The sequence below is a fragment of the Micrasema longulum genome, unplaced genomic scaffold (assembly GCF_059751315.1).
Source record: "Micrasema longulum isolate JH-2025_06_02 unplaced genomic scaffold, ASM5975131v1 h1tg001430l, whole genome shotgun sequence".
NCBI classification, from domain to species: Eukaryota; Metazoa; Arthropoda; class Insecta; order Trichoptera; family Brachycentridae; genus Micrasema; species Micrasema longulum.
The window spans coordinates 82,531-100,249 of NW_028278616.1; the positions used below are offsets into that span (position 1 = coordinate 82,531).

Here is a 17,719-nt window from a genome sequence, read left to right on the forward strand (position 1 = left end):
AGATACGCTCCATTTTATTTGACAATGCTGTGCTTTATGAAACATCGTGTGCGGATAAAGGTTTGATGATAAATGGTGATATAAAATCTCCGCAAAACCTTAATTTTAAAACTGTTATTTCCGTTTATTTCTGTTCACTACAGACAATTTAAGTTTAATTGTAATATCAACATTAAAGTATTCGAGATGAACATCTTTAGTATACTTTAATACAAAGATTCAACCCCTAACCCTTAATTCCCCGACCATCTCGAGTAAGGAACACTACCCTCGCGGTTAGGGAGGATTACTATATTTCACTAAAGACTAGTTTGGGAACTTGTCTCGGGGTGCCAAAGGGTAAATTCCACCACTGTAATATAAGTCACACATTACTCGAATTGTGTTAGGGTTTCACACCCTTGTATTAGAGTTAAATTAATTTGTACATACGCAATTATTCTGGCGTTATGTTTGTGATTCTCGAAACAACGTTTAAATTAAAATAAATATTTTAATGACATTTTGATATTCACCTGATGAAACAAACTGTTCTGAAAGTGAAATAGAACCAGAAATGTAGTCAAGTGTTTTCGACTTCAGAAAAAATAAGTTAGCCTTGAAGTGTAGTAGCTGGCGCATTCGCTTATTAAACAGGAGGTCCAAGATTCGATTTTTAGCAGGGTGGACGTGAAACGTTTATTTTAAAGCTGGTTCTATACTTCATTACTTCATTGTTCTTAGCCAGATACCTGAAGCGTTATTTATTTATATACACGCCCTATAGCATTTTTAGGACATATTTATACATGGAAAAATATTATAACGGAAAATATAAAGACACAATGGTATTTAGTAGACTTGGTGGGATTGGAAGCGGGAGAGAGGTGTTTATATTATAATTGAATTTGATTTAGTGATCGTATGAAAGAAGACAACTTGTTATCGGAGAAATCAAGACTAGTATGTTTGTTTGCACCCATTACCACCTGTATTCATGGAAAACAACAGCTTAAAGGTAACTTCAAAAGCCAAGTATCCAGTGCTATGCTGACTGTTGATTGTACTTATGATTGCAAAGATGGTCAGGACATAGAGAGATAGAGAAGAGTCATCAATATCGGGGCTTCTCTGCTAGCAATACGCTTCTTTCAGTGCAGTGACAAAGTGAAGAAAACCCTTTTTGCGTATTTGACGTCCATGCATATAACTAACCATAATAAATCTTTTATAAAGAAATCTTTTATCTTTTAATTTTTTATTTAATATGTTTGACATATTTTGTAAGTTATCTCTTTATTTTATGATATTAACATTAAATATCTCTTGTTTTATATGGTAAAATTACGCTTTGCACTAATTACCCGTTTTTCTGAAATAAAATTGATTGTTATAATTATTATTAAATGAATGAATACTGTGTATGTATTTATTACACATGTTTCAATCCATATTTTATGTACACTAAGTCTGGAAAGGCACGTTGCATGAAACGTGTCTTATATTTGATTCTATAACAAGTCTAAAATGTTCGTTCTCGAGTAAAACTTCCTTAATTAATTATTTTTAGAACGCTCCGGGAATTCAGATAATATTGTTAACATTTCATACATAAACATCTACGTCCTACGCTTCTGGTATCCGACATTGTCTGTCTACCCCTAAAGGTAAAATACAAGTGTACGAGTAATATACATTTTAATTATTTTAAATCTATTTGAGTTATTGATTATCATTACATAATTATGTTAATACAATGAATACGCTAGAAATATAGCTTATGACTACGTAGTTTAACCTTTAACATACTGCGTGAAAAAACTTCTTCGAGTCACTGAGTGGTAAACCCGAGATTAATTTGATTAATTCGTGGCATAAATTTTAAGCCTTAAATATACAATTTGTACAATGAGTTTCGAAATTCAGTTTATATTCTCATTGGTAATGTTTTATTTTTTTATCTGTCACGTGTTTTACACGTGGATGTTAAGATGAAAAGCAAAGCAAGTATGAGAGCATTTTATTTTATTGTCAATTTGTATACAATTGGAATTTCGAAGTATCGTATTACGGTAGAATTCAAATAAATATTTGTACATCTTACTTGGCAGAACGTTTTAGAGTCAGGATCCACGTCAACAGTTGCGAGGAAGTCTGATCTACCAGAAGCCAGATCAGGTTGCACGCAGACTACATAAAGTAGTTTTTCTCGAGCACCAGATTTAAAAGCGTCCAGGGGTGAAGCGTAGCCGGGACCACAACACACGTCTAAAATCAAAATGTGAGTCTCATTATTAGAGGCAGATGTCAAAAAACAGAGTTAATTAAAAAACATCCAATCGAAATTTAGATATAATAAGTAAACAATATGTAAGAACGAAAACTTAAAATTTGTGTTAATCCACAAATAAAAAACTCACAATTTCAAAGTTTATTTACAAAAGTTTTTATTTTACTTTACCTAAATTTGTAGGTGAAAATAACTAAAAAAAGAAAAATATTTAAAAAATGACATTTGTAAATATAGGTTTCAGATGTTGAAACATCTTGATTATCTTCCTTATGTGTAAATTTATGTACCTGTCTACAAACATACGGACATACTAAAAATATCTAAAAATATTTAATAACATTGATTAATTTTCCTTTGCGCAACCAGTGGTGCATAAGGTACAGCATTTACTGGTGAGTAATCAGAAAGTTCATTGGTGCTCAAAATTAACTATATTTTAAGTTTGTCCAAATTTCTGTCGACAAGAAAGAAGACTGTAGAAGAAATCCCCTCGGAAGTTATTCATTCAAAATAAAATGTTCTTCGTCTTATGAATATAGCCAAATGTTGAATCTTACACAGTATGCAACGTGGCTACTTAAACCAGTCAATGGACACGTCACGTATAGACTTCTTTATAACCCTCTATAAAAAGTTCTTCATATCTATTGTGTTATTATTATTTATTTTACACTTTATATACATATACAATAAATATACATATAAGGGCGGGCATATTGCCTTAATGCAATTTCTTCCTACCTACCCAAACCGTTCAGTTTGAGAAAATTATAAATACATGGACATATTGAATCTTACAATTTTATACAAAAATTAAAAGCAAAGATTAACAAAAATAAATATATATAAAAAAAAATAACACCATACTATGAAGAGAGGAGAAGGGATGGGATTGTAATGTATTGACAAAAACGAACTACTTTAAAACGCCAGGTTAACAATAACTAATCAATTGTATCGTTGCTACGTGTTGTAAAAGATTTCTGGTTTCCGGGTAGCCATATTTTTCAACTTTTAATGTGTTTTGACAGATACGGAGTTCTCATCTAAAATGTCATACTTGAACCCGCGATGTCTCATGTGGTATAATTTCAAAATAACAAAACAACACAAAAAATAACAAAATTGTAGCGATGATAATAAGATGGATAAAAATAAAAATATTTTATAAATTGGCTTATTATGTCTTTTAAGAAATGAAAAAAAAACACTTAACATGTCTCTCATGCCCACCTTAATATTGCATATTTTATCAACAGCGAGGCAACAACCAAACAATTTTTTAAAATTTTTATTACTCACACAGAACCGTATTTTTCATTCCTCCCGGACACAGAAAAGATAGGAGATTTTTGTGAATTCTAAAACACGTTAATAGCATGTATGTACTTATAAACATCAATTTGTAATTTAAAATGTCAAAAAAGCTGTTTGGCACAGTTTCTCGGTAAAATTGAAATTCTTTCCGGATTATCCCAATCAACGTGTTATCAAAAAATAACACGGAGGTTTAAAATGTCAGCGATCCCTGCCAGATTTGAAATTGATGCCGGTAGTAAAACGCGAAGGCCGACATTCGACACATTAAGCCGAAATGAAATACGTTTAAAGCACGATGGCAATAAAAAATAATTAAAATTTTATCACAAGCCACCCCATCGGCAAACGTTATTGTCTGTTGAATTTTTTTTCCCATTTTAGATTTAAAATTTCGGGGATTTTGTACATTTCTGTTTATATTACTAATGGTAGCTGGTGAAAGAGATTTACCTTACTTTGAAATATCTAAATTAGCTCAACAATTTTTTTTTTTTTTTTTTACATTTTAAGGGTTTTTTTATATAGAAGACCTTAAAGAAAGGTTGCAGAAGAGTTCAAATATCATAATCAACCAATTTGCGTTGGTACTAGTAACCAAAATCTAGATATCTATAGCATTAAAGCAATAAATTACACCATTTGTAATTCAAAATAGATTTTAAGACTGTTTAGATTAAGTTTTATATATGTAAACTCATTAATGCCAATCTGTTAAGGCTTACATAAGCCTGTTGATTGGCCATTCAAAATTAGAGCAGCACGCTAGTGTCATGCGTTTTAGCGTATTTAATTTTATTATATTTGTTAACAGTAAAAATAACTTATTATTGACATGGTTGATATGAAATATTTTTTAAAAGGGTGCTTTCACACCAGAATATTTCATAGTCCCTGGACTGGTACCTGAAGTATACGTCTGATCATCTTATCTTCATGTTACAAAAAATGATCAAGATACGCTGCCATTGGTGTGCCAATGCAGTTTCCTATGCAGCATTCGATGTGAAAAGGGAATGATGATGATAATTTAAAATTACAACAGCTATGGGGAACAGGAAACCAAAATGACATAAACAGACTACCACGACAGCAAAATAAAATATTGAAGCCAGTATATGACCTCTCTTATCTAACACCAACTAAAGAACTTTGGAAAAAAACTAGAAAAAAATTGTAATAAACATGGACATAATACAAGAATATCAGAACAATACCACATACAACATTCCAAAACAAGACAAGGACAATCTAGACTAATAAATCAGGGACTGAAATTTTACAATAAACTACCAGACAAAACTAAACAGAAGACTCAAACTTTTCAAAGGGTGTTAAAAAAATCACTATCAACAACGGAGTATAAAAAAAAAGATTTATTAATTTTGTAAAATAAATGTAATATCTCGTAAGGGTTAATAAATGAATTTCAAATAAAAAATATATATATATTATATTTGTTGAAAAAAATCATTTACCGTGACATCCAATATCGTGTGTTATGTAATAAGTAAATACACACATTAAAAAAAATTAAAAGCACTTTCTCCACATGTCCGAAAACAGTTTTAACGACCAAGGGTCTTCCTGTTGGTTTCGCTTATACTACAAGGGATTTTTTTCAATCTCAATTTATAAAACCGCATTTTGATTGACACTCCGTATCAGGCGAATGAAGAATACTAGCGAAGTAAAATAGAACCAGAATCAACGACTAGCGGTTTCGACTCAATGGCTACTCTCTGGTAAAAATTCTGAAATTGGAAATCGAGTAGGGAAAAATCGGCCTCGTAGTGAAGTGGTTTATACATATGCTTACCATTATTGAGGTTTTGGGATCGATTTCTGGGCGGATCAACGTTCATATTTTTTGAATCGGGGTTTAATACTGCAATTTTTCACTATCCCTGTACCTTGGGCGTAGAACTGATCATATTACCTTCTTTTTTAGATACGCTGTGATTGGAATGACAATGCAGTGTGAATTGTGATGATTATTAATTGAATTTTACTCTACTGCTTTCATTGCCGGATTCATTGTGAGTTTGTCAAATTGCATAGAAAGCCTAAGTCGGATATTGTCATTTTTTCTCGTGATCATATTAAAATTACACGAACAGCCAACAAAAACTTTGTTAATTTACTTCATATAAAATTCAGCAATGAAAATCCATTTCCAGTATGGTATTTTTTTTAAATTTTAACTCTTCCCTCCTAGTGATGTGTAGTTAGTACAAATTGCTTCAAATAACTTTAATATCACCAAAAATATTAAATATTATGGGTAGAGATTTTCGGTATTCCTTTATCATACATTGACGTATCGGTTAAATAGTATTTTTTATTACGTAATTAATATCAATATATTACAGCAGAGACGAAGAACATTTTAGAGAAGGTAATATAGAAGTCTAGGCATCTACAGGGCTTATGACCCATCATTGGCTCATTTAAGTGGCCACGTTACGCACTCATTCACCATTCTGCCCATATTTGAATATCTATATTCCTTCATTTTTTTTCATATGTTGATGTTTGTAAAGTTAAAGAGCTGAAACTTTTATTTATGCGGGTGAGATTCATTTAATTTAATTATTTCACCTACATAAAACGGCATTTTTTTTTTTCATTTTTTTCCGGAAAACCCTTTTGGATACATGAAACAGATCAACATCCAGAACGATGTTGTTCAGCAAAGCGGTAGCTCTTCCAACAGACATAAGCATCTGCAGGTTTGTCCGATATATTGGTATATCAAACAATCTATGCTGACGCTGTTTTAAGTAATTATCATGAGCATACAAACCAATGCTCATCATAATCTCAGAATTATCGACCATACCGCGGAACATTAGATAAAAATTTGTAATCAAATACACATTTTTTCTTGTCTCTCAACAGTCGTAGTCATGCATACCCTGGAAAAACTTGGTCGGGAAGAGGATAATAGCACTCGTTCATCATATATCAGAAACTTCTTTTGGATTTTTCTATCATAAGAGGTTTAGTTTATGTCTACTTTAGCTTTAGCTTTTAGCTTTAACACAAAAATAAAGAAAGAATTTTTAAGATCAGACTTCAATAATACATTTTATTATGAACCCCCTAATAAACGTACAAAATTAATACTAGCTGCGTTGTCCTCCCACTTTTTCATCTGAGACATTGTTACAATTTATAATGGTACTAGACATAAGATTTTATTTTTTTAATTATTGGCACATTTCTGATCATGCGGCTACTAAAGTAGATCTCAGCAAAATGCGCGTACGAGGTTTTCCTGTAATTTGAATGATTTAATTCCATAAACACGCATGACGTTTGCTCAGAGGAATTTCCTTTTTGTGGCCCCAAGAGTGTTCAATGTCCTGGATGAACATATTACGTTCTCCAAAACGAAAGCAATTTCCAGGAAGAGTGTACAAGTCTGGATTTTGTCTAAGGAAAGAGACCATTGCAGGAGACTGCTGCGAGATATTGCATAGATTTATAAACTATTAAGCGTGTTGTACAAATGCCCTTTAAAATATATTTCTGTTTATGTTACAATATTCACTGTTTATTGTTGCTATTATTTAATTATTTACGTGCTTCCACTTTCCATTATTTTGTATCCTAACTCAACACAGGGCCCTTGGCCTCATGTTTGGGATACGTTATTGTAGTTTTTTTTTGTAAAATGTATGTATTTGTATAAAATAAATAAAATGTGGATTACCATTTCTATAACTTTACAAATAAAACTAATTACATACCTTTACAATCTTTTTCAAGTAATATGTACTTAATATTTATGAAGACAACAGGTTTATAAATGAATCTTGTTACGCGGGAGTTTTGACAACAGAAATTTATCAATGCCAACTCAAATATCAATAAGATGCTAATTTTGGACATTTACATGAAACATTATTTAAATTTCCATGTACTGGCTTTGATAAATATCTTCAATTACTCAAAACTGATAGAAAGTGTTATGTTTTTAGAAGTTAAAAGTAAAAATAATATATCCACCCTAAAGGATAAACCATGAGAGTCGTATTGAACGAAATATTCAGGTAGTAAGATTTGTGATCGTGCGACCTTCAAAACGTCATAACTTTTAAACCAAATGAGAAAATTTCAATCTCTGAAACATTTTTTAAATAATAATAGTACATATTAAAATAGTGTATCTGGGACTCATATACTGATGTTTTTTGCGTTAAAACAAAGTGGACTTCAGATTAATTTGTATTTCAACTTAAAAAAGCATTTTTACAACGAAAACGGACTTTGATGTTTTATTTAAGTATAAAATAACTTAATTCAATTATTTCTTCATTTTCAACATCAAAACCGCAAAAAGTTAACGTCTGTGTTTTATCCTCTAAAGAAAAGATATGTAAAAAAAAATGCAAATTATTTTTAATTAAGTATGCAAAAGACACAATTGCTACTGTACGGTAAATTATATATAGGCGTAAGTATAGCCAGTGAGCTCGCCAATACATGACAGATGACATTAAACATAACCATTGAAAAACATAGCAGTTGAGCTCTCAGAAGTAAAGCAACGTGAATGCAGCAATGCTTGAACTACATGTCAATAATATTCTAATAATAAATAATATTATTTGGCCATACGGAACTTTAAAGCACACCTTGGTTTAATTACTAATAGTATTTTATCGGTTAGGTAGGTGTATTTAAAAAAAAAAGTTGCGTATCTGAAAAAAGCACAAATAATTATGTTTTTGTAAATGATGTCAGTAGCGACACTCAGAGAGTGGCTTTGTGACGTTTTGACATTTTTTATAAGAAATTCATGGCGTAGCCGAAATACTGTTATAAAAACGAGGATGTTTTGTTGATTGACGTTAGCAGGCGCTACCCAGGGGTGACTTTGTGATGTGAGAAATTATTTTAAAAAGGAGATTCATGGCGTAGCCGAAATATTGTAATTAAAACGAGGATGTTTTTGTTGATTGACGTTAGCAGGCGCTACCCAGGGGCGACTTCATGACGTGATGAAATTATTAATTTAATTTTTTTTTTTCATTTTACATAGCGTAGCCGAGATAAGAAATTGCGTGGTGTTTCGAAATTTAACCGTGTAGGTAGCCGCCTAGTTACAATATTATTTTTGTATTTGTATAATTCCTGTTTTATAATGTTTATGTATTTATCGCTATAAGAATTAAACTAAAGATAGTTTTTACTTTTAATCGCTATCCGTTTTTTAAATTATGTTTGTAACACTCAATAATATTTATTTTTCAAGTATTCAATGTTATTTTTGCATTTTAATTAATATTGTTAATATAAAGCGTATTTTTATTTTTCGAATTTACTAGACTGTTTTTATTACAAAAAATAAAAATGCATATTTCTGTATGTATTCTTCTGTTATAAACAATCTATTAAAATAATACACATCAAATTTCCATTGTCTGTTGATTTGATTTGCAATCTTCTTTTGTTTTCGATGGTTAAAACTCTAGGAAATTCAAAGACAATAAAATTTTTACTGTCATATATTGGCGAGCTCACACGCTATACATAGCCCTATATATACCAATAGGCCGTAATTTACAGTACTTATTTCGTATTTTGATGATCTCACCAGAAATCGAACCGGAAACCACTATGTTTAAGGTAAGTGGCTAAGCCATTATGCTATCTTCTGCTCCGAAAAAATATTTGATTTCTCAGAGAATTATTGAATTTCAAGCTTATGTCATATTTTAGTATGTAATACATAAGAAATATAAAAAAATCATACTTTTGCACTCCTCTATCTGCCTTCGAGAATTAACTGCCTATTAATACCCATAATATTATTACTCTAGAACTGATTGATTGCGTCTGTTCCTTATGCTCGAGGACGGGAATTTGAGCCTTATTATCGTGGCATCAACGCTAAATTAGGGTTATTATTGTATGTTAAAATTTTATATTCCTATGAAATAATAATTATTTTTCCATTTCTATAATTAAACTGTGGAATTTATTGATTGCGTTTGTTTCTTATACTCACGCACAGGAATATTATAAATTAGAGTCATTTTCATCACATAAAATTTAATATTCGAACGCAATAATAATTATATATCTATATCTATAATATTATATATTCTATAATAATTAATTGATTGCGTCGGTCCCTTATACTCACGTAGAGGAACTTGAATCTTATTATCGTGGTATCAATGCTAAATCAGGGTCATTTTCGTCAGTTTAAATTTAATATTCGAACGGAATTGTATTTATCCCTCTATGTTTGTATTAATATCTACCTCAACTTTTTTTTTTTAAAATAAACCATGGGAATATATTTTTTTAACCATTATTGATCAGAATAATATTTACCTCTTAATTGATTTTTTTTAATGATCCACGAGAGTATTTTTTTTCTCAACATTATCACAAAAACATTTCTTGTCTGTAACAATCGGCAATAACCGACATGCTCGTTATTATTACTAAGGTGATTCTAAACGAAAATATGAAACGTATTATTCATTGATGGCGCGTTTCTAATTTTTTATTAAAAAATTCAATTTTTACGTTTATTTTCAATGGAAATTGTACAAATCTTTGTTTGCCAAAACTTTACATTATATTGACTGTTACAAATACCATAATAATATAATTAAGGTCCTTTCCACAAAAGGGTGTACAAAACTAAAAATTATTTATCATATTTTTTGCAAAGTGTAAAGTTTCCGCAAACCAACTTTTGTCAAATTTCCGTTGAAAACAAATGAAAAATGATAAAAGCGCCATCTATGAAAAATAAGACTCGTATTTTCGTTTAAAATCACTTTAAGCCAACTCCAACAACGAAGTCGCCCTAAAAAATAACAGGAATACACTTATTTATAAATCCCATGTTTTAAAAATTATATTTTATGTAATGTAATTAAACAATCTAGATTCCTACTAAAGCACAAAATTTAGCCTCGTTTTTTAAAACTACATTACTTATTACATTACTACACTACTTTTTTTTTATAAAAGTTAATAACTGAAACCACTTTTTACACGGGAGATACGTTTCTCATAGTGCCGTGTAAACAAAGTATTCTAAATAAAGAACAACGTATCCATTGTATAGAAAACATATTCATAGGACAAAAATCACTTTTCCTTGTATAAAAGTTAATATAGGATTATTAAAAAATAAACTGTTTACTATTTATTGTATCTTATTTTATTTTTTATATGTAGAATATTACCTTTACGCATCGTTTAATTTATGTTTTAAAAAAAAAAGGATTTTTGGTTTTGAAAACATGTAGTGTACTGCGTAAACTCGTATCTTTTAATATTTGCTTTCCTAGTAGAAAAAACTAATAAAAATACATTAAAATGAAAATTCACACGAATAAATAAATAAAATTCTAAAACGTATAATTCATACTTACTACATCAAAAACATAATTTACTCGAATTGAAGTTTTGAGTTGAAGTTAACGCAAAGTTATACAAAACACGATCTTTTGGGACTCTTGAATCTACGGTATATAAATATAAACTTGTGATGCGTGCAAGGGGTGGAAAGATGATGTTTACACCACGCTGGAAGTGGGGATGAAAAGTAGGGTATGCAAAATATGATATAAGTTTAACGTATCGTCCCGAGTTATATAAACTACGTGACATTTCTCTATCCCCTAAAATAAAAAGCCTGGGTTCTAAAAAACATATTCTAAAACAAAAAGCAGTCATTAGCGGCACCTTATTTTATTTTTTAAATGTTTCTTAATCATTTCGTTTCATTTAAAACGAAATTCTCTTAAAAAAATATGGGCACTCGCAAAGTTAAGTGCTTGGACCTTCAACACACCAAACTAATACGTCACCAGTCGCTACGAAACGGAAATCAAAATTCGGATTTCTCCGATCATCGATGGTACTAGACATGTGACACTTTTATGCATTCGAACATCTGTTATAGTTAATTAAGTTATAAATGTAGTTATAAAAATGCATATTTTATGTTAGTGAATCTTTCATTTTAATACATGCGTGCAGTTCACTACAAAATCAGTAATTATAAATCGAAATTGTATTAATCATAAATGAACCGACCCGTGCACAAAATGTGCATCGGCAAAAACGTACTCATTTTTAACTAACTTTAACGTAACTCATTTTTACAGGAGAGCAGTTAAACACACACCCACGCTATTAGTAAACTAACATTAATTAACAAAAAAAATGGCATAAGTCCACTAACCTATATTTATTTAAACATAAACATCCCACATGGGCATGACCTGTGTGTGGGCATACCTAATCTAGAATACATTACGAAATCTATGTTTTAGATAATAAATAAATAAAAATAAAGTCAAAAGACAGACCAGCGAAGTTTCTAAATCATACATCAAATTATGGTACATTCTTAAATGTATGCCTGTATGCATATATATGTATTTATAAGGGTGCATGTGTGTGTGTGTGTGTGTTTGTGTGTATCTGTATGAGAGAAAGTGTTCAGGGCCCCGATTACAGTGGGAAGTCAACAGAGTTATTTTCGACTGTCAATAAAGAAAAACCAATATTTATGTACAAAAATAAATATATTTGTATGAACATTTAAAGCATCTTTGTTAGTAACTTAAAATTGAACATGTTTAAAAGCAAAAATTGTATGCATATTCTGCTTTTCATACAGAAAACTTAATTTTACTGTGTAGATAAAATTACAGATAAATAAATAACTTCCCATTGTAATCGGGGCTCTTATTATTTTTATAGGCTCTTAATACTCGGGGTATTTGTAAGCTTGTGCATCATTAAAAAGCAAGTAGGAATGTATCGCAGTCCGATAAAATAACTCGGTTTTTATTTTTAAATTAATTAAAGGCATGTTAAATATACCAATATTATAATAAAATTCCACAGTTACATTCAGGTTTTTTTTTAAATATTAAGGTAATTGGAAAAAAGGAATACAACAAAAATATAGATGTATGGCAAAAATTATAAATTTAAAGTAGATAACCAAATTGAGAAAGATTATGAAAGCAAATAAAAAAAATATTTGTAAAAGAAATCATTGACATTTGTATTTGTGACATAATTAAATAAATTATTAGAAGAAGAGATTCTTCAATTATTATTTGTTTATTATGTGCCTTTAAAGTAGGAGTTATAAAGTTTAGGGGCAAGAACATTTGCAAAATTGAGTCTCCAACACTTGATTTCTATTTTTACTGTGGTGGAAATTTTGAGGAAACAAGTGCTGACGATTTACAATATATCTTGGTTTTTTTTTTGTATTGAGCTTTTGCATTTATTCCATTTAACATAATCCAAATAACCTACATGTAAGATATTTTATTAATTGTGATAATTTTGAACATGGTTACAAATACATATATCGTTTGATTTGTATTTTTGGTCGCTCTGGCAACAACAGCTTATCAATAATTAGGCACTTGAAGCTGCGAGGGATACGCCCCGAATTCAAACACACCGGTCTCTTTAAGCCATCCGCATCATCCCTTATCAGATTTTAGGGTATTTCTTGATTAATAGTCCTCCAATGTTTGTGCGCCAAGAAATATGGAGAGGAAAACTTAACAGGGGTGCACCAGACATTATTTTTTCATTACAATTAGTTTTAAACATTGTTACAAACATTACATAATATTTTTGAAATATTTTTTATAATATCTAAATTTATTTATTCACTTTTAAATCAAATCTCTAAGATAGTTATAAAATCATTTGATACGGCATCAGTGCTGTTAAAATTAAATGCATAAAACACAAAATAAAGCTGGAAAGATATAATTTATTTTAAATTATAAATTTCGTTACACTGCCATTTTATAAATTTAAATTTTCTAACGAATGATATTTAACATTCAGAAAACAATAAAAACTTAAAAGGCTTTTTTTGTTCAGAAAACCCTACAATAATATAAGTCTTTGTGAATTTGAAAAAATTCAAAAATTATGCGTTTATATTTTGCGATCACTAATGACGCTTTTTTTTTTTTTTCATAATTTGAAAGTTTCCTTTATTTAATTTGTTATAAAAATCAAATTTAATTTTTGACATATCCTCCTAAATCTTTTTTTCATGAGTTTGACTGTTTTTAGAAGTATTTTTTTTTTAAATCTCGTTAAATGATTGGAACTCTGTATTTTAATAAGCAAATTGTAATATGAGAGCGGTTAAAAACAAGCTGGACAATAATCTACTTACCCTGAATGTGGATAAAAGCAAATATATCACGTTCAGTATAGGTAACAGATCATTACCTGAATGCCACCTTAATCTGGAAATAAAATCCGATTGTTCGTGCCAGCTTTTAAAACCAGTTGACATCAGCGAATAATTATTAACATAAATGTGCGATGGGAGCTACTGGTTCAATCGCTGGTTTCCAGATTTAAGAAAGCTGTGTCATGTATTCTGCTCACTAAGGAACATCCTGGACATTAGCACTCTCAGAACTGTGTATTTTTCTATTTTCCAATCAGTAGCGACCTATGGTATAGTGGGCTGAGGAGGTTGCACGGCGTCTATCATGAACCCTTTAATAAATATACAAAAAGAAATTCTTAGAGTGATTCTCCGACGTCCCCTTACTTTTCCATCTGAGACATTGTTTCAATTTATAAAGCTACTGGGCATTAGACATTTTTTTTAAAAGAGTCATTGACATATTTCTGTTAATGCGGTTACAAGAGAAGTTCTCTGCAGAATGCTCGGACAAGGGATTCCTGTAATTTGAATTATTTAATACCACAAACATGTAGACTTTCAAAAATCCGGTTTGAAATAAACTTTTGTTCTCCAAAACGAAAGCCATTTTCTCGACAAAATCTAAACTTGTACACAGTTTAGATTTTGTCCAGGGAAGAGACCATTGCAGAAGACTGCTGCAAGATGTTGTTTAGATTTATAAACTTTTAATCATGTTGTCTTTATGTTTATTGAAATTTATGTTTTGTAAAAATTTTCATTTTAAGAATTTTTTAATAATATTCATGCTTCCACTTTCCATTATGTTGTATCCCAACACAACACAGGGCTCATGGCCTTAAAAATTCCATCCTTCCTGAACTGACCCCTGAGTTGTAAGACTGATCACTTTATCTTCGATGCCACAAATGTGATGATGCGGTTGCTCTATCCACCACTGTTTTGGGATAAATAAATAATGTTGATATTGGTCTTAAATACGACCCTGGCAGCAGCCCTCGAGGAAAATGTATGGGGCGTTGACTGCTCTTCAGTCGATATTCAAACACATACACATCCATATTTATACCTCACACATCATACATAATTCCACGTTCATAGGGCGCCCAATCTTCCTCATGAATTATTACCCACCCATGTTACCGTGACGTCAAATATTTATTAGTAGTTTTGTACTGAATTCCATCCTTATTCGTAAACGTGATTTCCCGCCTTAGCTAACATTGAAGACCACAGTACTGCGCAATCCAAATCGAAAAAATGTGGAGATTGATAAACATTTCGGCAGAGATGCAAAACTTAATATTACAGATGTATATGCACTTACTTATGTGAAATAACACCACTACCCTCACAAAAACGAATCTAAAAAATATATATTTATGTTATACAATGAGATTCTCTGGGTATGCATATGCCGTGGACTTTTTGAATCGTATTACAGCGTCAATCATCAGCATTGATGTTATTTGTATAGATATATGTGTAACGTTAAGTATTAAGGATTTGTAGTGTCACAATAGTTGCTATCTACAGTTTGTCAATATGAAAACTGTGGCGCTTCACAGTCTACGCTTTTATGTCATTTCTTTATCACCGGGTACCGGGAAGATTTTAAACGCATCCCATCATCTCTGTCCATTTTGTCAGGATGTTTGAAGATCTCGATCGCTTCTTTTACTGATCGAGTTTGGTGACTCTTAAGTTTCCCTTAGATTATTGGCTCAAAGCAGATTTTTCGGGGTAGCCGAAACGGCATGCGCTCATTATATTTCGACCAGTCTGTCCAGTTTTGAGAGGGCTCCAGTCCTACGGTAATTTTAAAAATCTCTAATTTTTGCTGATGTGCCGAAAACGGTTTTGATACCGTGTTTTTTAAGAATTTTGGAACTTCTATCCGTAACATTCTGTACATTTGTCAAACAAACTATCCCCCTATAAATGTGGTTATTATTGACATGTGTCCCGATTGTATTTGACATGGAAACTATTCTTTCCAAAACAGCTTTCATTGTATACCTGTTTCCTTCTGGTGCTTTCGTTAAAATATTTACTTCATCTTTTTGTTAGTTTTGTTGCATAGGGATTTCAGAAGTGAGTTTTTTATCATCAGAAGTAATATTTAATTTGTGTGGATATTTATGTAATAAAGATTTATACCAAGTCGTAGTCGTTTCTATGAGTTAATTTTTAATTTTTAATCAGAGTCGTTTCACAGGCGCTTTAATGTAATTTTTTTTACCGGGTACCAGAATGAATTCAATCGTATCCCATCATCTCAATTTATATGGTTGGGATGTTTATAAATCTTGATCGCTTATTTTAACCCGCATAAATGACAGCAACCTTGATGAAAAATGTTGTAATGTGACTTGAAACGTCGGAAGCGGAGCGCGCGAAAGACACAAGTCACAATAACCCGAAAAACTCCATTGAGCATCAATACGGTTCTAAAAATGGGTGGTTGTCATTTATTGTGTTCTCTTGTGTATATTTTTAATTTATTTAGCGGCTTCTCTTAGGCAAAAATCCTGCAAAAGGAAATCGAAGTTAGTTAGCGTCATGCTAAACTTTTAATTGTGTTTGTCTAGCGTTAAAAAAATATAAATAATTTTAAAAAAATATTATTCAACAAATATCAATCCACCCTTTGTTATTTAATCGTACCGTGTGGATTTTCACCATGATGTAATATGAGCCTTGAGCGATAGCGTTTTACTAAGACAAAACAGTCTCGAAAAATACATTAACTTTTAATATTTCTTGTAGTTTCTCTTGTGTAAACATATTTTTAATGGAATTTTAAAATTAAACGAGACCTTGCTAAAAACTAAAACAACGCTCTTATTGTAATATAAACGCATAAAATCTGTAGTTTTTTTTTTGTTGTAAAAAGACGAGGACATTGGCTTTTTAAAATTATTGTGTAATATGACATTTAAATTTTGCTTTGAAATGTTTAGTTTTATTACGTAAATACAGAATTTCCTATAATTAAGAAATAAATCTTTGTTTTACTCGCGAGAACGTTTATTAGTATTTATTTGGAATAAATAATTAAGAATGCCGAGATGAAAATCCATTATTTATTCAAATTTTAAAATTTACAGTATATTTTGGCTCAAAAAATCTATGATACATTTTTTTAGCACAAGGCTTCCATTATTGTGCTAAAAAAATCCGCACATTTCGGTGCTGTGTAGTCATAACACAAAACGCGTGATTTAAAATATAAAAAAATTGAACATGCGTAGGCAACTAGTTCAATCAAGTATATTTGAACTCAAATGTTATGATATTTGAAATATGATTGCAAAAAACATGAAAAACAGCATTTGCTAATGCTCACAGCCAGAGCAAGCGCTCGGCCCTCAGCGAAGCTCTGAAAGCAACTGAGCAGTTTGTGGCAGTGGTGTAGGCTATTATGCGTCACGCGTGAAATTCTCCCTTTTACTCGCGAGTATAATATGTTAGGCACCAAGAGAGACGTAAAGAGTATTTGAGACATTAAAATATTCGTTTTTTTTTTACAATGTGACGTATTAATAATATTTTGATTGTTTAGGTGATTTTTTAGATTCTAGATAACGCTGATGTTTCCATGACTGATTTAAGCTGTGAGCAACTCAATAAACTTGAACGACTTCAGAATACATGCATACTTTTTATTTTTTGATATCTGTCATATTCTTCCATTAGCCTTTATTGACATTTAAATTTCAATGTATACCCACGCACAGGCCATAAAGTTGTGGGTTTTGTTTGTGTTTATGTAATGGTGTATTATGTATTTGTAACTTATGCGTATGCGTACTTATTGTAAAATGCAAAGAAAAAAAATAATTAAGAAAAAAACAAAGAAAATTCCTGTAATTATAGTAAAACTGGTTAAAATTCCATAATTTTGCTTAATTATTTTT

At 30.7% G+C, this 17,719-nt stretch overlaps 1 protein-coding gene across 1 annotated transcript in view; it reads right to left on the reverse strand.

Moving 5' to 3' along the window:
• Positions 1–299: 299 nt before the first annotated feature.
• Positions 300–17,719, reverse strand: part of LOC148275414 (methanethiol oxidase-like) — a 91,633-nt gene continuing 74,213 nt past the window's right edge. The window contains exons 2-3 of the mRNA XM_088235726.1: positions 2,077–2,247; positions 300–352 (exon numbers count right to left, since the gene is read on the reverse strand). Of these exons, the coding sequence (XP_088091852.1) occupies positions 300–352; positions 2,077–2,247 (224 nt within the window). The remainder of the gene's footprint in view (positions 353–2,076; positions 2,248–17,719) is intronic.